The 25495-nt window shown below is 44.4% G+C and overlaps 2 protein-coding genes across 13 annotated transcripts in view; both read left to right on the forward strand.

Annotated features, from left to right (window-relative positions):
• Window positions 1-545: 545 nt before the first annotated feature.
• LOC306669522 (solute carrier family 2, facilitated glucose transporter member 3-like) lies at window positions 546-3199 on the forward strand. Its single transcript, XM_079153529.1, has one exon. It carries the CDS (start codon window positions 693-695, stop codon window positions 2052-2054), a length of 1362 nt encoding a protein of 453 aa, XP_079009655.1. The 5' UTR covers window positions 546-692; the 3' UTR covers window positions 2055-3199.
• Window positions 3200-16652: 13453 nt separating this feature from the next.
• The window catches only part of LARP1B (La ribonucleoprotein 1B), a 105614-nt gene continuing 96771 nt past the window's right edge, over window positions 16653-25495 (forward strand). For 11 of the 12 annotated variants that reach the window (XR_013766176.1, XM_079153664.1, XM_079153665.1 and 8 more), the window contains exons 1-3: window positions 16653-17257; window positions 24223-24281; window positions 24630-24689. Coding sequence is in view for 11 of the 12 variants with exons in the window: in XM_079153664.1 (XP_079009790.1) it covers window positions 16804-17257; window positions 24223-24281; window positions 24630-24689 (573 nt within the window). In the remaining variant the exon portion in view is untranslated. Of the gene's footprint in view, window positions 17258-17301; window positions 17671-24222; window positions 24282-24629; window positions 24690-25495 lie in introns of those variants that run through there. The other variant, XM_079153666.1, reaches the window with a different exon arrangement.

The raw sequence follows: 25495 nt of genomic DNA on the forward strand, positions 1-25495 counted from the left end.
TGTTGAATTTTGTCTGGATGATTTATCTTTCAGTGAGATTGGGATATTGGAAGTCCCCAGCTATTATCATTTTGTGGTTAACCAGTCCCTTTGTGTCTTTTTTTTTTTTTTTTTTTTTGGTACTGGGGATCGAACTCAGGGCCTTGTGCTTGTGAGGCAAGCACTCTACCAGCTGAGCTATCTCCCCTGCCCAGGAATAAATATTTATAATCCTTTTCTTGCTGCATTGTTCCTTTTGCTAATGATCTTCTTTGTCTTTTTGAATTTTGGCTTGAAGTCTGCTTTCTCAGATGTAAGAATTGCTACTCCTGATTGTTTTTGGATTCCATTTCCATGGAATATCATATTCCTTCATTTCAGTCTATGAATGTGTTTTGTGCAGCCAGGTTTAAGAACCACTGTGGTAGCTGGGCACAATGACACACACCTGTACTCCCAGCAACTCAGGAAGCTGAGGCAGGAGGATCACAAGTGCAAGGCCCTAAGCAACTTAGTAAGTCCCTGTCTCAACTTAAAAAAATATGAAGAGAGATGCTGTATTGGTGAGAGTGAGTGCCCATCGCTCCTGAAGACCTGAAGAGAACTTGGCTGCCAAGAAGGACATTTTGAAGGTTTTGTTGGCTGGAAGAGGTGTCTCTGGAATTCCATCCCTAGATCTTTCTTCGGGATTTGAAGAAAACTAAATTAGGACCATGGGGACACAGAAGGTGACCCCATCTCTGATCTTTGCTATCTCTGTGGCTACAATCGGCTCTTTCCAGTTTGGCTACAACACTGGAGTCATCAATGCTCCTGAGACTATCATAAAAGACTTTCTCAACCACACTTTGGAAGAGAGGTTAGAAGACCTTCCCAGTACGACATTGCTCACAAGCCTTTGGTCCTTGTCTGTGGCCATCTTTTCTGTTGGTGGTATGATGGGCTCCTTTTCAGTTGGACTCTTTGTCAACCACTTTGGCAGGCGTAATTCAATGCTTATTGTCAACCTGTTGGCCATTGCTGGTGGCTGCCTCATGGGGTTCTGCAAGATTGCTGAGTCAGTTGAGATGTTAATCCTGGGTCGCCTGATTATTGGCCTTTTCTGCGGACTCTGCACAAGTTTTGTGCCCATGTACATTGGAGAAGTGTCACCCACTGCTCTGCGGGGTGCCTTTGGCACTCTCAACCAGCTGGGGATCGTCATTGGGACTCTGGTGGCTCAGATCTTTGGTCTGGAATTTATCCTGGGCTCTGAAGAACGGTGGCCTGTGCTGTTGGGCTTAACAATCATTCCAGCTATCCTACAAAGTATAGCTCTTCCATTTTGCCCTCAAAGTCCTAGATTCTTGCTCATTAACAGAAAAGAAGAGGAGAATGCTAAGAGGATCCTCCAATGGTTGTGGGGCACACAGGATGTGAACCAAGATATTCTGGAGATGAAAGAAGAGAGTGTTAGAATGTCACAAGAAAAGCAAGTCTCTGTGCTGCAGCTCTTTAGATCATCCAGCTACCAACAGCCCATCCTCGTTTCCATCGTGCTCCAGCTCTCGCAGCAGCTCTCTGGGATCAATGCTGTGTTCTACTACTCAACAGGAATCTTCAAGGACGCAGGTGTTGAGGAGCCAATATATGCCACCATTGGAGCGGGTGTGGTTAATACTATTTTCACTGTAGTTTCTCTGTTTCTGGTGGAAAGGGCAGGAAGAAGGACTTTACATATGATAGGCCTTGGAGGGATGGCTGTGTGTTCCATCATGATGACTATTTCTTTGTTATTGGAGGATGAGTATGATTCGATGAGCTTTGTCTGTATCACAGCTATCTTGGTCTATGTGGCCTTCTTTGAGATTGGACCAGGCCCCATTCCGTGGTTTATTGTGGCTGAACTCTTTGGACAAGGACCACGCCCAGCTGCCATGGCAGTGGCTGGTTGTTCTAACTGGACCTCCAACTTTTTAGTTGGACTGCTCTTTCCCTCAGCTGCAGTCTATTTGGGAGCCTATGTTTTTCTTGTGTTTGCCACTTTCCTCATTATGTTCCTGATCTTCACCTTCTTCAAAGTCCCTGAGACCTGAGGCAGGACTTTTGAGGATATCACACGGGCCTTTGAAGGGCAGGTTAATGAGTCCAGTAGATCTGGGAAAGGCTCCGTGGTGGAGATGAACAGCATCCCACCTCTTAAAGAGAACACCACCAATGTCTAGTCAGACCTCCTTCCACCTCCCTCTCAACATAGAAAGCAACAGCTCCCTGAATAGGGAGAGAAACTTCATCAGGATGAACCCAGGACTGCTTCCGAATGCTGCTACTTGATTCCCTACTCATCCCACACACTCCTGAACACTCAGATGAACCCAGTGCTGGGGTTAGTCAGATCTTCAATGCTTTTTAAATACTTCATTTCTTGGACATTCTCTCCTGTTTAGGAGAGACCAAGTGGAACTACCTTCATTTCAGGAGGGATTGGCTGCTGGCATATGACAACTTTGCCAGCTCTTCTTCCCTTAGGTTCTGAGAATTGCCTCACTGGGGCACATAGGGGTGCAGTTCCCCCAACGTCAGACTTGTCAGGAAGCAGTTATACGTAGAGTGTGGAGGGTTGTGGGGAATTTAACAAGAGCACCTTCCTCATTTTCATACAGCTCTGCACAGCAAAGTAACTTGAGTTTTATTTATCTTCTGGTTTTATTGCATAAATATTTATTTTTTTAAGTATAAAGTAATTTTACCAAATAATGAAAACATAAGGAAATAAAGGTTAGAGGGAGGTGTTTAAAGAGAGGTTACAGGGCAAAGAAGATTTGATATTAGAGAGGTTAAGGTACAAGAAGGAAGAATGGAGGAAGAAATGTTTGTTGGTGGAGGGTATGTGATATGGTGCCTGAAGTCTGCATGTTGTCTAATGACAATGTGTTTCAGATGGAAACTTAGTTTAATTTCTCAGAAGAGTCATGTGCCTATATAAAAAAAGCTACTGGTTTCCTTTGGGACTTTTCTTTAAGATTGTAGTTTATAGTATTACTTGAAATCTAATGGTTACTAAGATGGGTGTTATAGTTAATGGCTGTTGATGCATTTTAATTTTGGATGGAGTCCAGAGAAGGGAGGGGTATTTGCAGAAAGCTTTCTTCCCTTCCCAACCACTTCCTTAATCCAAACAATTCCTTCTCCTGATAGTGAACTCATGTTTTAAGTAACTCCATTACCTATCTGGTGGCAGAGCCCTCCAAATGAAAAACCTAAGAAAATTGGTTCCTGCTGAATTGGTTCAGTATTTCTCCATTTTGTTAAGATTTTATATGTTTTAACTTTTTTTAAAGGGATTCAAAGGAAAATGTTTATAGCTAATTTGGAATTTGTAACCTCAGCTCTGGGAAAGGGTTTTTTTTTTTTAAACGATTATTATCTAGTTTCAGTATGTTGTTGCTCTAAGGTCATGGCATGCCTGTCTGTGTCTGTTACATGTCAAATTACCCTTATTACCATGTTACCCTGATACTATATCAGGTACCCTTTGGGGACTTGAATCTTTCTGATAGACACATTTGAAATAGTACGAGTAAATGTACAGTGTAGCCCACACTTGAGAATATGAATGTATGTGCACTGTCACTTTGTTCTGGTTGAAAGTAGTTTATTGTTTGTTCCTATAGCCTTCTTTGAATACATTGTATTAAAACTCATCCCTATGTACATAGGTAAAAAAAAAAAAAAAAAAAAAACAACAAGGAAGTAAAATAAAATGGACTAGGGATGCATATCAGTGGTTGGGTTTAATCCCTGATACCAAACAAACAAAGAACATTGTGCTGCTGGGCATGGTGGCACATACCTGTAATTCCAGTGACTCAAGAAGTTGAGGCAGGAGGATCACAAGAACAAGGCCAGCCTGGGCAATGTAGTGATTCCCTGTCTCGAGATAATGAAAAGGGTGGGAATGTAGTTCCATGTAAAGCACCCCTGGGGTACAATCTTCAGTATATTAAGAAAAAAGAAAAAGGAACCATTGTTAAACAAAGGACTGAAGGGAAGAGGTATAGCTGCTGAAGGAAAAGGGGAAGGCTGTGATTTCCTGTGAAGTTATGAAATCAACACAGATTTTGATAAGGAAATCTCGATATTCTAGGTATTGTCAGCACCCAAGAGTTAATAGAGTATCCAAGGTGAATAGTGTTTCTTTTGCTTCTTCTGTTTTGTTATAGGTAGATGTGTTAGAGCAGAATGAGTTGAGGGTGAATTTTGGTACTTGTGTTCGGTAGGAATTCTTTAAACCATCAAAATCTTTAATGCATCTCTGTAACATAGGAGAGATGAACAAAGAATAAATATCAACTATTAACATTATGCTTTGGTTTCTTTCAAACATAAAAATTCTGTCTTCTTTTTAAAAAAGAATTTTTTAGTTGTAAATGGACATGATACCTTTGTTTTATTTGTTTATTTTTATGTGGTGCTGAGGATCAAAACCAGTGCCTCACACATGCTAGGCAAGTGCCCTACCACTGAGCTACAACCCCAGCCCTTATCTGTCCTTCTTAATCTCATGAAATTGCTAGTAGTACTACTAGTAGTAGTACTACTACTAGTAGTAGTAGCAGTGGTAGTGGTAATAGTACTAGTACTAGTACTAGTAGTAGTAGTAGTAGTGGTAATAGTACTAGTAGTAGTAGTACTGGGGATTAAACCCAAGGGTCCAAGGGCACTTTATCACTGAGCTACTACATTCCCAACTTTTTTTTTTTTTTTTTCTGAGACAGGGTCTTGCTAAGTTGCTTAGGGACTCCCTAAATTTCTAGGGCTGGTCTGGAATGTGCAATCCTTCTGCCTCAACCTCCTGAGTTGTGGGGATCACTGATAATTGCTTCTAATATGGGTCTACTAATGAGAAAAATGGAATTCTTTTGGGGGCATAATCCACTTCATTGGGGTTCAAAGTTTGTGTTCCCTATCATCAAACTCTGTGCAAACACTCATGTGTTGATGCTGATCTGTCATGACACTTTACATACTTTAGCTTTGAAAACATTTCTACGTGGATAGCTACTGCCAAATAATGGTATCAGTCCAAAAGTAAATGCTTTATGTTGGACGTATTCATCATTTGGGAAGCGGTTGTAGGTTTTCATTAGATTCATCCCCGATATTTTCCTTGTAGCTTTTTTTGCAACAATATGAAGTGATGGTAGCAGCACAGAGTTTGCTGCAACTGCTGTCTCTGACGTAGTGTGACAGTGGCCACAGACATACATAAATGGGTAAGCGAGGCTCTACTTATTCCAATAACATTTTATTTAAGGAAATGAAATTTGAATTTCATGTGTCACAAAATAATCTTCCTGTTTGTTTGTTTGTTTTGGGGTACTAGGGATTGAACTCAGGGGCACTCAACCACTGAGCCACATCCCCAGCCCTATTGTGTATTGTATTTAGCACCTCGCTTTTGCTGAGGCTGGCTTTGAGCTCTTGATCCTCCTGCCTCAGCGTCCAGAGCTGCATGGGATTACAGCTGCGAGCCACCGCGCCTGGCTGTTTATTTATTTTTACCATTACACAATGTAAAAGCCAGCCAGGTGCAGTGGCACACATCCATCATTCCAGTGACTTGGGAGGCTGAGGCAGGGGTTGGCAAGTTTGAGGCCAGTCTGGGTAACTCAGTGAGAGTCTGTCTCAAAATAAAAAGGATGGGGATGCAGCTCAGTGGTAGAATGCCTGTAGGTTCAATTGGCCATAGTCAGCCAATTCCAGGTCAATGTCTTCAATATTTTCTATTTTGTTGGAATATAGGTTTTCAAAGTAGCTTCTCATTGTGTTAAGTATTTCAGTGGTGTCTGTCGTGATATTTCCTTTTTCATCATCAATTTTAGTAATTTGAGTTTTCTTTCTCTTTCTCTTTGTTAATGTGGCTAAGGGTTTTTCTATTTTGTTTACTTTTTCAAGGAACCAACTTTTTCTTTTGTCAGTTTTTTGAATAGTTTCTTTTGTTTCAATTTCATTGATTTCAACTCTGATTTTAATTATTTCCTATCTTCTAATACTTTTGGTATTGTTCTGTTCTTTTTCTAGGGCTTTGAGATGTACTGTTAGATCATTTAGTTGTTGCCTTTTTATTCTTTTCTTGAATGACCTTCATGCAATGAATTTTTCTCTTAATATTGCTTTCAGAGATTTTTTTTTTTTTTTTTTTTTTTTTTTTTTTTGTGGTGCTGGGGATGATCCCAGGGCCCTGTGCTTGTAAGGCAAGCACTTTACCAACTGAGCTATCTCCCCAGCCCCAGCTTTCAGAGGTTTTGATATGTTGTATTGTCATTCTCATTTGCCTCAAAGAATTTTTTTTTATCTCTTCCCTGATGTTTTCTGTTATCCATGCTTCATTCAATAGCATATTATTTAGTCTCCAGGTGTTGGAGTAATTTCTGTTTTTTATTTTGTCACTGATTTCTATTTTCATTCCATTATGATCTGATAAAAAACAAGGTAGTATCTCTATTTTTTTGCATTTCCTAAGGGCTGCTTTGTGGCATAACATATGGTCCATTTTCGAGAAGGTTCCATGTGCTGCTGAGAAGAAAGTGTATTTGGTCATTGATGAATGGAATATTCTATATATGTCTGTTAAGTCTAAGTTACAATTGTGTTATTGAGTTCGGTTTCTTTGTTTAGTTTTTGTTTGGAAGATCTATCCAGTGATGACAGCAGTTTGTTAAAGTCACCCAGAATTATTGTGTTGTGGTCTATATGATTCCTGGAATTGAGAAGGATTTGTTTGATGTACAGGGATGCACCATTGTTTAGGGCATAAATATTTACTATCGTTATGTCTTCCTGATTTATGGTTCCCTTAAGCAGTAAAGAAATGTCCTTCTTTATACCTTCTGACTAACTTTGGCTTGAAGTTCACATTATCTGATATGAGGATGGATACTCCAACTTTTTTGCTGAGTCCATGGGCATGGTATGTTTTTTCCCATCCTTTCACCTTTAGTCTGTGGCTATCTCTTTCTATGAGATGAGTCTCTTGCAGGCAGCCAATTATTGGATCTTTCTTTTTAATCCAATCTGCCAGTCTATGTCTTTTGATTGATGAGTTTAGGCCATTAACGTTCAGGATTATTATTGAGAAATGATTTGTATTTCCAGTCATTTGGCTTATTTTTGGTTTTTAAGTTGGCTTGGTTTCTCCTTTGAGTAGTTTTTCTCTAAGGTAGTTCCTCCCTTTGCTGACCTACATTGTTGTTTTTCATTTCCTCCTCATGGAATATTTTGTTGAGAACATTCTGTGACACAGGCTTTCTATTTGTAAATTCTTTTAACTTTTATCATGGAAGCATTTTATTTCATCTTCAAATCTGAAGGTTAGTTTTGCTGGGTATAGAATTCTTGGTTGGCAACCATCTTCTTTCAGGGCTTGAAATATGTTGTTCCAGGCCCTTCTAGCTTTTAGAGTCTAGGCTGAGAAATCTGTTGATATCCATACTGGTTTCCCCCATATGTAATCTGATGTTTTTCTCTCCCAGCTTTCAAAATCCTATCTTTCTTTTGGGTGTTATGCATTTTCATTATAATGTGCCTTGGTGTGGATCTGTCGCTGCCCGCGGCAACAATCCCGCGGATATTGGTTACCGCCTGCAGCAACAATTGCGCGGGTATTTATCGGAGGCGGACTGGGAATAAACTACTTTTCCTATATTCACTAATTTATAGAGGAAGAGAGACTTTGCTTAGAGGAAGAGAAACTTTGCTTAGAGGAAGTTTTGGAGAAAGACAAAGGCTTCTACGCTTATCAGAGATCTATTTCTTCTTAGAGTTCTGCTGCTTCTTCTTAGAGGTGCGTCCTGCATCCTGTGAACTAAAGGTGCATACTAGAGGTGCATGCTAAAGGTACTGTCAGAGGTGCTTCTTAGTGGTGCGTCCCACATACTGCGATCTGAGCTCTATGACCTAGAGGTGTGTTCTTAGTCCTCCACACTGCGATCTGCCATCTGCCTGCTGCCTGCTGCCTCCTGCTGCTGCTGCTGCTTTCTGCTTGCCGCTTCTTCTCTCTGCTAGCTGCTGCTTCTTGCCTTTTGCCTACTGCCCGCTTATATTCCCTCCAGGAGGCGGAGGACGGGTCCACGCTAGTTGAGATCAGGCGAGCAGGCACAAGCAGGAGCACTCGGGAACACCTGTCCACACGTTGTGTGCGTGGACTTAATTAAATACGGCCAATGATAAATCTGATAAATCACCTGGGCGTGCTTATATTAATCAACCTCCTCACTGCTGATGTGATCAAAACAAACTTGGGCTGGCCTCCAGGCGCCATCCTGGCGCAGCCCACATGGCACAGCCCCCAACAGGATCTGTTGTAATTCTGTGCATTTGGTGTTCTGTAAACCTCCTGTATTTGATTTTCCATTTCATTCTTCAAGTTTGAGAAATTTTCTGATATTATTTCATTGAACAGTTTGTTCATTCCTTTGGTTTGTGTCTCTGTGCCTTCCTCAATCCCAGTAATTCTTAAATTTGGTATTTTCATGATGTCCCACAGTTCTTGGTGTTTTTGCTCACGATTTCTTACCATCTTCTCTATTTGCTCAACTTTATTTTCAAGATTAAATATTTTGTCTTCATTGTCTGAGGTTCTTCCTTCCAAGTGGTCTAGTCTGTTGGTGATGCTTTCCATTGAGTTCTTTTTTTTGTTTGTTTTTTGTTTGTTTGTTTGTTTGTTTCCTTCATTTCAAGGATTTGGAACATTTTCTTTGGAATATTTTCTTCCCTTGTTTTTCCATGTTCTTCACATATCTTCCCCTCTAGCAGTGCAGATCTGGGATATTGCAGTTTCCCGTCTACAGGCTTATAGTGACCCTAAAGGTTTCCAAAACCTCTTCTTTAAGGGGGAGATCAATATTAACAGTGCCCAGTACAGAAAATATGCAGCCCTAAACCACATAGCTCCTATGAAGACATTAACAATATTGTCATAATAATCTGAGAGGATGAGTTCAATTATTATCTATAGTATAACAAACAGATTTGCAAGAAGATCTGCAGATTCTAATGGAGGACAAAGAAGATGGGGAGGGGTGTAGGTTATGACTTAATGGGATAAGAAAAGATTATATAGAAGTTCTAGATGGTAGAAAGAGTGAAAGTGTAATCAAAAGAAGTTGATTATTAGCATGAGAAAAGGGAGAAAGACTGAGGAAACAGGTAAACAAAAGGAAAATAAAGCAAGAAAAGTAAAGAAATAAAAACTTAAAATTTTTCAAAAAGGAGAAAAAATAAAGAAAAAGAAAACTACACTCTAACAGTCATACAGTATTCAAACCTCCCAGTCTTCAGTAGCCTGAGTTATGAGAGGTACTTGACAATGAGCTTCCAGTCTCCAGCAGGCATCTCAGGATGAGATTTGCCCCACCTAAAGATGGCAGCTTCTGGCTTCCAGGATAATGCAAGATGGCCGCTCTGGCTTCCAAATGTGTTGGCAAATGGGGAGCTGCAGCTTGGCATGTGTGCGTGGTTGGTCGGGTCCTGGAGGTGGGCTGCGTTTGGTCTGGTTGTGGGGTCCTGGAGGCAGGAAGTGGTCCTTCGGGTTGAAGGGTCCTGGAGACAGGGCTCTGTCAGTCTGGCCAGGGGTCCTGCAGGTCCTGGCTGTTGTCTCAAAATGGTGGCAGCCATGTGTAACCAAACCTGCAGGTACTGTGACTGTGGACTTTCAGGCAACAGCAGGGAGCTGGAGATCCACTGAGCATCCGCAGTCGGTCTGTTGGCTATTGGTGGACGATCAGCAGGTGGACCTCAGGTGGTGGGTGATGGGTAGGTGAAAGGCAGGGGATGGGCAGGCAAGAGGCTGGCAAATGATGAATGATAGGCACCAGTCAGTGAGCAATCTGCACTCAAAACGTAGTCCATATGCTGGCAGACTGCAGGTAATCACAGTAGACAAACAGGGTAAATAGCAGGGGATTGATAAGCAGTAAAGACTGCCTCACAGAGAAACAGATATCCTCTGCTTGAAACCCAAGTTACAGAGCAACAAGGAACACAGCCTCCCTCTAGCCCACCATCTTGGATCCTCCTGGCAAGACATTCTTATGTGAAGCTTGCTAGTACAGTTCAGAGTCAATGACTTAATTGACATTAAGGACAGATCCTTCAGTCTTTGCTTCTGCTGCGTGTTTACATCATTGCACATGTCACAGAGGCCAATGGAGTCTTAACATTATTATGAAAATAGTTTTGATCTTGCAGACTTCCTGAAAGGAACTCCAAGACCCAGGAATTATGAACCACAGTTTATATATCTGTTAACCTAGGACATGGCTTCTCTTTTCTTTTTCAGTACAGGGGATTGAACCCAGGGCCTGGTGCATGCTAGGCAAACAGCCTGTCACTGAATTACATCCTCAGTGTAACATGTTCACTTGATGCTTTGACTATATCCCTTGTCATTTTGAAACTTACATGGTTTTTTCTTTTTCCCAAACTTTCCCCTGAACTTCTCCTCCCTGATCTTCTTTTCCCTGATCTTATTCTGATCTCTCTTCCCTAATCTCATTTTCTCTGAATCACCTCTTAAAAACCCCTGTTCCTGCTGATTGGCAGAATCACAGCCCGTGGGACAGGAGTCCTCTGTTTCTCCTTTGCTAGCAAAGCAATAAACCATCTTTTCCCTTTTTCTCAAAACCGTGTCCTTGTTATTGGATTTTGCTTTGAGGCGGTTCTGAATCGCACAGGTTGTCCCCAGGTTCGTGATCCTCCTGCCTCATGCTCCTGAATAGCTGGGCTTATAGGCATGAGCCCAAGTGCCTAGGTTAGGACACAGACGTAAGCAACTCCGCTAGCAATGTTTAGGCGAAGAAGAATTAAAGGGGTAGACCAAAGAGTAGCCAGAAAAACAGGAGGTAAACAATGAGTGTTTTATGGAATTTATGTAGTATCATGGAAGCTGGGAAGAATAAACAAGAACTTGTGAAAAAAATTATAAAAACTTTTTCAGAAAAATTAGTAACCACATGCATGTATCTAACTGAAATAAAGTAAGACTTTACTGATTAACCTATACTAGTGTGGTATAAGATAGGAATCCATTGGACCTTGTTTGTAGGGGATCTTGATGCTGACACCTCGGAGAAAGAAATGCAATCCTAAGCGTATTGTTCTGCATGAGGAACTTCCACCCATTTATAAGCACTGTCAAATCGTTCACAGGTTCCTTTTTATTCTTTAGTTTTTTTAGTTGTAGATGGACCCAATATCTTTATTTAATTTATTCATTTATTTATTTATATATTTCTATGTGGTGCTGAGGATCGAACCCAGTGCCTCCCACATGCCAGGCAAGCACTCTACCACTGAGCCACATCCCCAGCCCCATTCATAGATTCTTCAATTCTAAAACCAACATATAACAAAGCACAAATAAAGGCATTGTGGTCACACAACAGAGTGCACCTTGTGTGATCACCCTCAGCTGCACTGCTGGCAAGTGGTAAAGCTGGCACCGGAAACCAGGCAACCGGCTTCAGTTGAACCCCTGCTGCTGCCTTTGTTTTAAAAATTAAACTACAGATTATCATCTTCTTCTTCTTTTTTGGTGTGTGGGGGTGGAGGTACTGGGGATTGAATCCAGGCACGTTCTGCCTTTGAGCTGCATCCCATCACCCCACCCTTCTTAAAAGTTTTATTTTGAGAGAGAATTTCCCTACATTTCTCGGGCTGGCCTTGAAACATGTCATCCCCCTGTCTCAGCCTCCTGAGTCACCTGAATTCCAGGCATGAGCCACTTCCAGGAAAGAGGAGTTCTGATGGAAATTGCAGAGCGAGAGTGAGGACTTATCAGACATACATCAGCGGTGATCCTTGTAGATAAAGGCGATAGGAAGTATTCAGCTCTGGAAGCTCAATATGATGATAAACAAGGCCCAAGGCTCTATAACTTGGAGGTAATGACAGTTCAGTATTTCTCGTTAAAACAAAACAAAACCCTCCTCTTTTTTCTTTGTGGTACTCGGGATCATACCCAGGGTCTCACATACGCTAAGCAAACATTGTAATAACACCAACTTACAATCTCAGACCCTTTTAAATTTTTATTTTGAGACAGGATCTCTGCAAATGGCCCAGGTTGGCCTCAAATTTGCCATCCTTCAGCCTCAGTCTCCTGACTACTGGGATTATACAGCCTCTGTTGTCCAGTTAAAAAATATCACTCTTCTTAAAAACGGTGATGTTGTGGAAAGTTAAAAGAATCTGGGTTCAGTGTTATCTTCTCCTGGAAGCAGATCACTGAAACACATTACATCTAATGCATTCTTTGAAACTTTAGGGTCTAATACGGCTCCAGGAACACTAGGTTTTTGCCAGCCTGATCTAAACTGTACTGGTAGTACTAGGAGAACCTTAAGGTTTTCATGGTACTTTAATTTCCAGCGGGAGGAGGAGTGGGTTCACTCATCTGAGGATATATTAGCATACACTAAACAGGAAAAACAGGATTCACCTTCCAAAGGCTTATTTGAAGAACCTGATCATTAAGATCATGTAAGAATAACTCTATGTATTTCATAACTCCTGAGGGTGTAGAAGACCATTCTTCCTTTTAAAAGATAACTCCGATTTTCCCTTACAATTTAAAAAAAAATGGACCTTTAACCTTGGTACTTCTATAAAATTAAGGTCACCTGTATCCTGGTTAAATTTGATTTTAAAAAGCAATAAAAGTAGGTAACATCATTGAGCTATGGACTATGCTAGAGACTTTATACATACTGTCTCATGTAATCCTCACGATAATTTTATTTATTAATTTTGCAGTACTGGGGATCGAACTCTTGGGCTCTACCACTGAGCTGCATCACAAGTCCACTCTTTTTGGAAACAGGGTCTTGCTAAGTTTGCTGAGACTGGCCTCCAAGCTGTGTTCCTCCTGCCTCAGCCTCCAGAGTCACTGAGATTACATATGTGTGTCACCACTCCTAGTTATCACAATAATTTTATCAAACAGTCAAAGTGGAGGCCAACAGGAAAGAGGCTGTAAACACTACTGCAGAGGGATAATAGCAGCTTGGAGCAGGGCATCGGCAGTAGAGAAAGCAGATAGACCTGAGTGACCCCCGGAGGTACTATCAGTTGGTGCCTAGAAGGCCCGAGGCAGGTGCTTGAGTCGTCTACATGAATGAACCAGCTGAGGAGGGCGAGGGAGGCCGGCCTGAAAGGATGACTCCCTGTTTTGGTTTGATTTGGTTTTGGTACCAGGGATTGAACCCAGAGATACTTAACCACTGAGCCACATCCCCAGCCCTTCTTATTTTTGGTTTTGATACAGGGTCTCACTAAGTTGCTTAGGGCCTCACTAAATTGCCAAGGCTGGCTTTAAAGTTGTGATCCTCCTGCCTCATCCTCCTGAGCTGCTGGGATTACAGGTGTGAGACACTTTTAGGGACTGGAATTTGGTGCCACTAAGAGAAAGAGGAAGAAATGGTCAGAGGGTGCCATTTCGCTGTCCTCCCACCCGCCCGCCACTGCCCTGATGACAGTGTTCCCCCTGCCAGGGCAAATACTCTCTACCCAAGGGCAAACAAGTCAGAGGTTGGCTAAGTATCGGCAAGATTTTTTTTAAAGCGTTGTAAGATTAAAAGCTCAGGTCACATTTATTTTCTGGGGCTCAGGGCCACACACTGAATGGTTATCAAGGACAGCAGTCATCAGAGCTACTGCAAGAATGCGCTCTTCACTAGGGGCGCGGCGGTCAGCTCAGATGGCTGGCTGAAAGGACATTCCTGTTAAGCTCTTGGTGTAGCAAGGACACGTCGCGCAGAGAACAGAGCCCTGCTTCTCAACTTCAAGACGCCCCATCGACTATCTGCTCTTCTCCACGCAGTCTGAGAGATGTTCTGTGAAGAATTCGCTTCCAGCCCCACCCCACGTCTGGGCCAGTCGGGAAAGGCGGCAGGTGCCCGCACACGAGCAGGCGGTCTGGGCCCCTCCCGCGCTCCGCTGGTGGTAGCAGCTGCAGCAGCCGATGGGGAGGGGCAGGGGCCACCCACCAATCACCTCTTCTCAAGTCGCACTTCGTGCTCATAGAGGAGGTCTATCTTAGACTTAGAGCTCCCCTAATTGACAATTTTTGGGCAACCTGCTCATCCTTTGGGAGGGGCGCTCTTTACAATAACGGGCATCAAAGACTCGCGTTCTCAGCGGATCACACAGCACCCCACCAGAGCCACAGTTACACTCATGGCATAAGCACACCAGGGTGCAGGGACGCACTGAAGAGTGACAGATCTCAGACTTGCTGTCACATTTTCCAAAGTAGGCTGACGGCAACACTAGCGTGTTTACAGCAACTGATCGAATCTGGATGATCTTTAGCCACAATTCCTGCCCAAGCCCACAGCACAACTGGACTTGCAAGATCTTGATTAAGAGGGGTGGTGTTGGAGGTAGGGCAGACAGAATGGCTCAGTCTTTCCTTCTTGATTATGTTGCCCAGGTTGGCCTCAAATTCCTGGACTCAAAGGATCCTCGTGTCTTAGCCTCCAGAGTAGCTGGGATTGCATACCCAAGACACCCTGCCTGGCTCCACCTCGATTATGAACTGCAGTCAGAGAAGGAATCTGGCATATAGCTGCAAAAGCAGGAGTTGTTATAGAATGGAGATTAGCAGTGGCAAACTGGATCAAGGTTATGGCAAAATCAGACAGAATACTCAAACTTCATAATTTGAAGGACCACTTAGAGGTGTGGGTGAGAGTCCGAGAAACAACAGGGATAATGCAGTACCCCAGGCCCAACCGGGCAAAGGGAAGAAAAGGAGAGGGCAGTGGTACGGAGGGCCCTGCAGCCAACCCTGGGGACCAGTCTGTGGAGTAAGAGCTATGATCTTACCATCTCCAGCAGAGGCTTCCCACTACCTGAACCCACCCAGATACCACCTAACGGAGGTTGAGGGAGGTTGGTGCAATCTGAACAGGTTAGCACAGGGGAAGAGCGAGGAGTGGCCAAGGAGGGCAAAAAGAAGATAGGCGAGGGTGTTTCAAAGAGGCAGCAGGAGGTCCTATATGTATTCAGGAGAGGGAGTCAGACAGCCAACCCTCTTCCTCTACAGTAGTGGTGGGGCACTACAGTGACACCCCACACCTACGTGAGCCCTCCAGTCCACTCTCCCTACAAGTATGCACTCCTTGCAAGGAGTCCTGCTTTCCTTCATCCATCCTTGGATGACCATACTTGAGAAGTCCTAACAAGACTTTTTACTTAGAAAGACAACAGGCAAATGTGAAGTGCCCCCCCCCCCCCCCCCCCCCCCCCCCCCGCCCCAGGTAATCCCAGCTACTGAGGAGCGGAGGCAGGAAGATCAAAATTTTGAGATTAGAGGGGACAACTGAGTGAGACCCTCTCTCACATAAAAAACAAACAAAACCACCATGGTATCTCCAATAAATCAAACTTCAAAGAGCCATTCCACATTAACTCTTTTCAACTCTTTTTTTTGGGGGGGGGTTAGGGGCTGGGGATTGAACCCAGGGGTGCTTTACTAATAAGCTTAGTGCCCAACCCTTTTTATATTTTGAGAGAGGGTCTCACTAAGTTGCTAAGGCTGGCCTCAAACTTGCAATCCTCCTGCCTCAGCCCCGCCAGTCACTGGGATTACAGGTGGGTGACACCATGCCCAGCACAACTGACTCGGTCTTTTATTTGTTCTTTTTGGATACACCTGACAGTAAGCGTGTATTTTGACATTCTATACATTCATGGAGTGTGACTTATTCTAGTTAGGACCCCATTCTTGTGGTCGAACATGATGGAAAAAAACCTTCCACCTGAATGAACCGGCTCCTGGCGACTTTCCACCTAAACATAAAAAAGATCACTCGTAGGTACAGACACACAGAACCAGTAGTATTTCTAATTAAAACCGAATGCCAAGCAGAAAGATTTCATATGATTAACCGACACGTATTTGTGCTACTTTAACAGCATCCATTCCAGGAAAAAATAAGCCTTGGGCATGCAGTTTATTTGTAAACAGGTGCCGTCTTCCCAAGCTACGGTAACAAACGTTTGAGGGGCCGGCCAACGTCCACCCTGGGTTTCACTCCGCGCACTCGGGGCGGGGACGGGGCGGACGGGCCAAGGTCCCCCCGGGTTACCTGCAGACCTGCCCGCGGCCACGGCTCCAGGCCACCAGCGCCGCGCCCCGGGCCGCGACCCCCGCCGGGGCCACGTGCGCGGCCGCCGCGCCCCGCCCGCCGCGGGTCACAGAGGCGAGCGCGCCCCGCCCAGGCCCGCGGCCCGGCGGCCGGCGGGGCGGCGCCCTCGCCTCCTCCTGGCGGCCACAGGGCGGGGCCGGCCCTGGGCCTGTGGCACCGGGCAGCTTGGTCAGTCGGCCGACCCACGCAGCCCGGTGAGGCGGCGGCCGGTGAGTAGCCACGTCACGCCGCTCCGGGAGGCCCCGCCCGCCGCCCCGGGCCGCCCCCCGCTCGGCGCCTCCGCCCCGCCAGCAGTTACCGGCCCGGCGGCGCGCGCCCGGCGGACCTGGCTGCGGCCGCGGCCCTGGCGGGCGGCGCCTCCGCGGGGTGGGCGCTCGCGGCTCCGGGCGGCGCGGCGCGCGCTGGCGGGCTGCGGGCGTGCGCGGCGAGGGCCCGGGCCGGGCGGTTGGCGCTGCGTTCGACGCGGGCAGGGCGGCACGCCCGGCGCTGCACGGCCTCGGCGGCGGCCACGGCCGGGCTCTCGGCGGCGAGGTCCCAGGCCGGAGCCAGCCGGTGCCCCGGCGCAGAGACGCGCGGCCGAGCCTCCCGGCCCCGGGCGCCCCCCGGCCGGGGAGGCCGGGACGGGCGGACGATGTCTGCTCGCGCCCCGGTGTCCGCCGCTCGCTCTCGGGAGGACCTGCCGGCGGCGGCGGCGGCGGAGAGGGAGGCGCTGACGGCCGCGGCGAGCCGGCCGGCCGAGCAGCAGCCCCCGCCGGAGCGGGAGGGCAAGGAGGCGGGGAGGGCCGCCACCAGCGCGGGCGCGCGGGGAGAGCCGTCGCCGGCGCCGGTGCGGGGCCACAGCGTGCCCCAGGCGGCCGTGCCCGTGCGGCCGCTGGCGCTGCACCTGGCGCACAAGGCGCGCGGGCCCGGGGGCCCCTTCGGCGGGGAGCCGCCGGCCGAGGACGCCCGGGAGCCGCCGGCTGCGGCCGGCCCGGGGGAGAAGCCGCCGCCGCCCAAGGAGAACCCCTGGACCAAAAAGCCTCCCCAGCACGCGTCCCCCGCAGCGACCGGGCCGCCGCCGCCCGCGCCGGAGACCCTGCAGGCAGGTCGGTGCGGGGCGCGGGCGGCGGCGGTGCGGGGCTCCAGGTGTCACTCACCGCGCGAACTTACATACATGGACATGGGGACGGCGGCGGCAGGAAGAGGTGGGACCTCAGGTCCTCCTCGGCCGGTGGCGCCGCGGGGTCGCCTGGCAGCGCTGCCCGGCGGCGCGGCCGCGGCGCCCCACGTGCCGGCAACTCGGGAAAGTCGCTTAACTTGGGACGGGCCCTTCCTAAGGGAAGTTTCCTGGACTTTTCGAGAAGGGTGGACGCCGGTCGGAGCCAGGGGGGTTATTTGCCAGTGAAAGCGCAGGATTGCGGTCCGTGGTGGTGGAGAAACTGACAGGCTGAAAGCCTCCAGGTCTTCCAAACGCTGCTAAGTAGTCACAGGAGAAAGGAGACGCTAAAAGTAGCTGCTGGTAAAGTGCTTTGAGAGTGTCGGGGTGTCAGTGAGAGAGGAGGTGGTTGACATGTGAGCGCGGACTGGTGGCACGTTGGGGGAATGGCCCTCTTCCACCGTGGAGTTAGCTCTTCTCTGCTTAAGAGGGGATTATGCCTTTGCACTTGAATGCTGACCAGTGCCTCGTAGCTCTTGGTGTTTCACCTAGTTGTAGGAACCGCAGTTTTTTGTTTTTTAAAAAAAAAAAAAAAAAAAGGTGGTGGCGCACCCTTGCAATCTCAGCGACCAGGGCGGCTTGGACCGGAGGATCGAATTCAGGCCAGCCTCAGCAATTTAGGGAAACCCTGTCTCAAAATTTAAAAAGTACCTGCGGGTGGAGCTCAGTGGTCAAGTGTCCTGGACTCGATCCCCGCTACCAAAAAAGCAAAGCAAAACACCATTAAAAAAAAAAAAAAAAAAAAAAAACTGAAATGGAAATGCTAAGTAAAATGAAGATAAAAAAGCAGTATCTTGTAAGTTTGCTTTTTAAATTAAGTTGTAGTGAATTAGTTGAAATTTTTACTTGGAAATTTTACTTGCAAGTTCTGTTTCTTAAAGGTTAGTTGTGGAATATGAAACATTTGAGCATATTTACAAGTTTGTGAAGATCAAATGAGAGAATGGATGTGCTATAAATGTTATAAACCCAGTTTTTAATTTTGTTTTGTTTTTTGGATACTGGGGATTAAACTCAGGGGCACTCAACTACTGAACCACATCCATAGCCCTGTTTTTCATTTTATTTAGAGATTGGGTCTCATTGAGTTGCTTTGAACTCCCTCCTCAGCCTTCCTAGCTGCTGGGATTACAGGCCTGTGCCACCTTGTCCAGCCTCAGTACTTTTTATTTTATATTTCAAGACAGGATCTTGGGAGTTAGGGCTTAGAGCTAAATTGCTGAGGCAGGCTTTGAACTCCTGCCTCAGCTTCCTGAATTGCCGGGGATCACAGGTGTGTGCCCCTGGGTTGTTTCTTCTGAGAAACGCTTCAAAAAGGAATGTTGAGTCAGTTGAGTTCTTATAGCTTTTGCATGGAAGTACTCTATTAATTCTTGATAAATCTTGGGCACTTGAGGAAAAAAACATTTTCTCTACATTTAATATTGGCATAATTCCCTCTTAGCTGCAAAGATCTATTTACTCTTAACTGAAGAGAATACTTTTTTTGTAATTATGAAATGTCCCCTCCTATTTCTTTTTTTTTTTTTTTAAATTAAAATCTTCTTACAGACTGCATTTTGATTCATTGTACACAAACGGGGTACAACTTCTCATTTCTATGGTTGTACACAATGTAGATTCATACCATTCAGGTAATCTTAAATATACATAGGGTAATACTGTCTGTTCTATCTACTATCTTTCTATCCCCCACCCTCTCCCAAGAGAACACTCTTAAGCAAAGTCTCCATAAAATTTGGCAAAGAAACTCTAGTGAGTTATTTTATTGGCTGACTACTTCTAGGCTTAGAATTTTATAGTATTCAGTGAGCTACCAAAATTCAAATTCCTTGTTGACTCTAAAACCAATTTTACAGGTTTTAAAACTTTGAAAGCCTTTCAAGGTGAGACTCAGGAATTCTAATTGCAAATTACTTAGAAAAATATTTAGCAGATTAATTAACCTCTTCCCTTCATTCTCCAATCTTCTTTGGAGACTAAGAATAAAGTAATACATGCAGAGCTTGGTGGTGCACACTTACGGTTCCAGTGACTGGGGAGGCTGGGGGGGAGGATTGCAAGTTCCAGACCAGTCTGGGTAACTTAAAGGGACTGGGGATGTAGGGCAGTGTTAGGGCACCTGTGGGTTACATTCATAATACACCCCTCCCAAAAAAAAAAAAAGAAAAGAAAAGTGACATTGGATGCATAGTGTGGTATGGTACGTGGAATTTCAGTTTTGCTGAGATCCTTGTGGGCAGCTTTTTTCTGGGGATTTGCTCTGCGTCCTCGGGAACACCTTTTTTCAGACCTGGAGCTCTGTAGCCACTGTTCTCCCAGGGCTTCTTTTTTGAAGGTGAATGACTTAGGCTAAGGAGAGAAGAGACTGCTATGGGAGTGCCCTGCTCTCAGGAGTTGGTTCAGGGCTGATATTGCCAACTACGAAACTTCTGGCAAGATTTCTGGGTCCTGTAGATGAAGTGGATAGACTCAGCTCCTCCAGTTCTTAATACCAGAGTGCCATCTTTCCAACCTGGCTTCCTTGACTTTGTTTTCCTGAGCAAATTTGCAACATGAAGAAGAATAAGGAAATACTCCCCAGAATGGTGTGTGTCTGTGATCCCAGTTACTCAGTAGGCTGAGGTGGGAGCAGCACTTGATCCCAGGAGTTTTGAGAATAGCCTGGGCAACAAAGGGGGAACTCATGTCAACAAAAGAAAAGAGGGGCCAGGGTGGTGGCTCAGTGGTAGAGCACTTGCCTAGAATGTGTGAGGCACTGGGTTCAGTTCTCAGCACCACATATAAATGATGTCCATTGACAACTAAAAATACTAAAAAAAAAAAAAAAAAAAAAAGAGAGAAAGAAAGAAAACAAAGGAATAATGAAATAGGGCCAGAGATGGTTTAGGGTTCAGAGGTGTAAGCTTAGGAGTGTTCAATTAGTGATCTGTTAGTGGGTGCCTGTGTAATTTATTCTGTGAAACAGCTTACTCTTGAAAGAGAAAGGGAGGGATATTTATTAGGTGTAATAACAAACAAACCAGGTCTATCCTGGCCAAACCTGGAGAGAGCTTCACTCTGTTGATGAGGTAAAGAAATTCCATCCACAAACTTTAAAAAAAAAATTTGTTTTTTAGTTGTAGATGGACACAGTGCCTTTATTTTGTTTTTTTAATGTGGTGCTGAGGATCGAACGCAGTGCTGCACATGTGCTAGGCAAGCACTCTACTACTGAGCTGCACCCCCAGCCCTCCATCCACAAACTTTGACAGGGAGTTAATACCAGATCTAGAAATGCCGTGGAGCCGGTGTGGTGGCACATGCCTGTAATCCCAGCCGCTTGGGAGCCTAAGGCAGGAGGATTGCGAGTTCAAAGCCAGCTTCAGCAAAGCTGAGGTGCTGTGCAATTCAGTGAGACCCTGTCTCTAAATAAAATACAAAATAAGGCTGTCAATGTGGCTCAGTGGTTGAGTGCCCCTGAGTTCAATCCCCGGTACCAAAAAGGGAAAAAAAAAAAAAAGGCTTTGGAAATGTGGAGGCATTTCAGGACATGAATCATGACATTTCTCTGCTTTAGAATCTTCAGGTGTATGTGAGGCAGATTCTTGATGCTCAGCCTTTGAAGGCGCTTTGTTTCACTTTTAGCATGGTTCTGGTGGTGTGTGGCTGTTTTTGGCAATCTAGAAAAAGCATTCTTCAGCCAAACCCTGGCCCACCCCAGGAGGCCTAGTTCAGTCTCTAGTTTAGTCACCAGACTGGAAAAACCTTGCCCCAAACTCTATTAAAGTAGTTTTATTAAAACCCTTTATTAAGATCACAGTATGGCCTGGCATGGTGGTGCATGCCTGTAATCCCAGCTACATAGGAGGCTCAGGCAGAATTGCAAGTTTGAGGCCAGCCTGGGCAATTTAGGGAGGCCCTGTCTCAAAATGTAAAAAGGGCTGGGTGTAGATCAGTGGCGAAGCTCTTGCCTAGCGTGCACAAGGACCTGACTTAAATCCCTAGTACTGGGGGGAAAAAAAAGAATCACAGTATGGGATTTATTAATCACTTTCCTGTTGCTATGGTTGCATTTTGCATATTAAAATTCAGCCTTCTACAGTTTCACAAAAACATAATATAAAAATGCATGGAGGGTCTGGAGTTGTGGCTCAGTGGCAGAGTGCTTGCCTGGCATGTGTGAGGCCCTGGGTTTGATCCTCAGCACCACATAAAAATAAATAAAGAAATAGAATAAGATTCATTGACAGCTAAAAAAATATTTTTTTTTAAAAAAGCATTGACACTTTGTCCATCATTTTCATCCTTATTCTCTGACCCTTTTTGCACTTCATCAACCCTCATCTGATGTTTCTTAGAAATCTCTAATAACTTTATTGTTATTACCCTAGTGAAATATTTTAAGTGAATTATGCAAACTATATATATATATATTTTTTTTCCTTATTAAAAACAAAACTTTTGATGTCTCCTTCCCAAAAAAAGAAAATTCATGTTTTTCACAGACTAGCTTATTAGAAGTTTCTATTCAATTACTTCCAAATACTGTTCTCCATATGTGTTTAGAACAAAAAATACATATTTTTTTCATTTTTTGTGTGGAACAGAACCCACAGGCATGTTAGGTAAGCACTCTACCTTTAAGCTAGTTCCCCAGCCCTTTAAAAAAATTTTTTTTGAGACAGGATCTGCCTCATTGCCCAGGCTGATCTTGAACTTTCCATCCTCCTGCCTCAGCCTCTCAAGTCATCTGGAATTAGAATCCTCCCCTGGCTCGTGTGTGTCTCTGTCTCTCTCTCTCTCTCTCTCTCTCTTTCCCCCCCCCCCCCCCCCCTCTCTCTCTCTCTCTCTCTCTCTCTCTCTCTCTCTCTCTCTCTCTCTCTCTCTCTCTCTCTCTCTCTCTCTCTCTCTCTCTTTCTTTCTTTTCCTCTCCTCACTGGGGACTGAACCCAGGGCATGCTGGGGAAGTGCCTGCCACTGAGCTACATTCCCAGCCCTTGATTCAGTTTCTCAATTAAAACTGATACATGTTCATGAGACTAAAGGTGAGTAAAATAACGTATTCTCTTTCAGTTTTTGTCTTGAGTATATACAAGCTCTTGAAAATAGTTGTCTTTATCTTTTAATTGAACCAAGGGATCAGTCACTGAACCACGTCCCCATCTCTTTTTATTTTGCATTTTGAGACAGCATCTTACCAAGTTGCTTAGGGCCTCACGGGTTGCTGAGTCTGACCTCCAACTGGTCCTGCTGCCTCAGCCTCCTTGGCCTCTGGGATTAGAGGATTGTGTCACCATCTTAGGCTTCCTTATCTATTTAAACTTATTTTCTCGTAGATTTCCATGGTTTAGTAGTAACCTTTTAAAGGTATTAGCATATTGCTCAAAGAAGTTGTGGCCCTCCCCTGTAATCCCAGCAAATCAGGAGGCTGAGGCAGGAGGATTGCAGGTTTGAGGTCAGCCTCAGCAATTTAGCAGATCCCTCTCTCAAATTAAAAAAATAGAAAGTGTTGGGAATAGGGTTTAGTGGTAGAGTGCCCCCAGGTTTAATTCCTATTACTGAAAAAGAATATTAAAAAAAAGTTTTACTGGTGTATAATGTCTCATCAATAATGTTTGAGAAATAGAGATATGTAGCACATATTGTTTGTGTAGATTTACATTATTTCCACTAGAAGTTTAAATTTGCTCTGGGTTTCATCTGTTTGAATATGAATGTGACATTTTTCTTAAATAAAGGTTTTTTGTTTTTTTTTTTTTTTTTTTTTTGCATGGGGAATTGAACCTGGGGCACTTAACCACTGAGCCACGTCCCCAGTCCTTTTTATTTATTTATTTTTTTTTAAGACAGGGCCTTGCTAAGTTGCTTAGGACCTACTAGCTAAGTTGTTGAGGCTGATCCCAACCCTGGGGTTACAGGCATGCACCACTGCGCCTGGCCTTTTTCTGTATTTTTAACTCAATGATTGCTTTATTCTCTAAATTGTCCATTGCCGTGATTTACGGGATGTTGTTTTGTTGGGATAATGTGTTATTGGTAAATGCAGGTCCCTTGTTCATTTTGGTATTTAACATTTACTTGTATCATATTTAGCTAGATCGTTGTGTCATCTGGTCATCTTGGTAGGTGATGAGCCAAACTTAAAGACAGTGTGAAGCTGCTTTTTTGTCGTTTTGGTATTGGGGATTGAACCCAGAGGTCCTCTACCACTGACCCTAGTCCTTTTTATTTTACTTTGAGACAGGGTTTTGCTAAGTTGCAGAGACTGGCCAAGAACTTGGTGATCCTCCTGCCTCAGCCTCCTGAGTAGCTGGGATTGCAGGAGTGTGCCACTGCACCTGACCCAGTGATAGTCTATCAGAAGTTAGGTCGAAATTTACTGTATTAAAAGTGTCAAGGGCTGGGGTTGTGGCTCAGTGACAAAGTGCTAACCTAGTATGTGTGAGACCCTGGGTTCAATACTCACCACCACATAGAAGATAAAGTAAAGGTACTGTGTCCACCTACAACTAAAAAATATATGTATATATGTATATATATTTGTATATATATATATAAAAGTGTTATAAAAAGTTATATACATAAAAGGGTAAAAGTGTCACATTTCCAATTTTCTCCTATATGCTGTTAACAAAAGAATTGGTCTGTCAGTTCATTATAAGTAATTGGCTCTACTTCCTGCTTCTTGATCTGGACCTGTACTTGAATCTGTAGCTTGGATCTGTGTGCTGAAGGCAGCTGATTTCTTGCTAGGAAATGGAGTTTCAGAACTGTGGATTTTATTGGGAGTCGTGGCTACACCAACTTAACTGAAATTGGTATAACTTATTTTGTTAAATAGTTGTAAAAAACAATTCTTTGTATTTTCTTTAGAGCTCAGTTCCCCCAAAATTATAAAAGCAGGAAAACTCAAGACAAGGAAACCCAATAAGGTATGTCTTCTAGGGATAGTTTTTAACCAGATTGGTTTTGAGCATTGTTGTTAGGAATTCTTAATTAAATTTTTTTTCTAATCGTCTTATTAATGTAATTTAAAGGTAGTATTCTAGAGGATTGTACCATATGCTTGTACAGGTGGTGCTCAAAAGTTTGATCTAAGACCAAATCATTTTTGTTTCAAAGTGTTCTGTTTGGAGAAACTAGAATTCATTGGGCAAATATCTGCAAATAATAAACTATGGGTGATTTTTGAAATTGCTATCACTTTTAGCAAACTTTTTTTTTTTCTATTTAAATCCTGAATGAATTTGCAGGTATAACACATATTTGTTACTTTTTAGGCCAGTGATTTCAGCGATATGGCAAACTGGCCAACACCAGGAGAGTTAGTGAGCACTGGAGTAAGTATTATTTTAAGGCTTTTAAAAATGAATAAGTAAGATGAACATACTCTCTTTTCAACATGCAGACTTTGTTTTACTCAGAATCTAAAGACTTCTTGCTATGAGGGACATATGTAAAGACGTGGTGATCAGTGAGGATGCTTTTTGGCTAATGTAATTTGTAGTGTCCTTGAATGACTAAGTAATGCACTTGGTGGCTTAAGCTTTACCCAAAGCTTGGTGGCAAGCTTTACTTGTTTTTTCTGTTAATAGTGAACACATATTAAAAATTTTATTTTGTGCAATGCTGGAAATTAAAATCAGGACCTCATGCCTGCTAGACAGGTGCTTTTCCACCGACCTATGTCCCCAGCACCTTTTTATCTTGAGATAATGTCTGTTTTGAAAACGTGCGATCCTCTGGCATCTTTCTTCTGGGCAGCTGGGATTAAGGTGTGCACCCCTGGGCCCAGCTATGTTTAATTTTTTGTGTGTCAAATTGAAACCTGTTTTGAAAGGTTTAAAATTTGTGCCAGATGTGTGCTTCATATGATCTTTTCTGTACACTCCCGTATACATGTGCACATGTCACACTGAGAAGTACGCAGTGGCCTGTGCCGTGCTGTGCCTGTAATCCCAGCGACCCCAGGAACCCAAGTGGAAGGAATCCCAAGTTTGAGACCAGCCTTAGCAACTTAGTGAGACCCTGTCTCAAAATAAAAAGGGATAGGAATGTTACTCCATGGTAGAGTGCCCCTGAGCCAATCCCTAATATCCCCAATGCATGTGTTACCCCCCCACCCGCCAAGTACGTAATGAATGCA

The sequence above is a fragment of the Sciurus vulgaris genome, assembly GCF_902686455.1.
Source record: "Sciurus vulgaris genome assembly, chromosome: 9".
Classification (NCBI taxonomy): domain Eukaryota; kingdom Metazoa; phylum Chordata; class Mammalia; order Rodentia; family Sciuridae; genus Sciurus; species Sciurus vulgaris.

Coding starts and splice junctions, on each gene's coding strand:
- LOC306669522 (XM_079153529.1), top strand. CDS start 693: ATGGGGACACAGAAGGTGACCCCATCTCTGATCTTTGCTATCTCTGTG.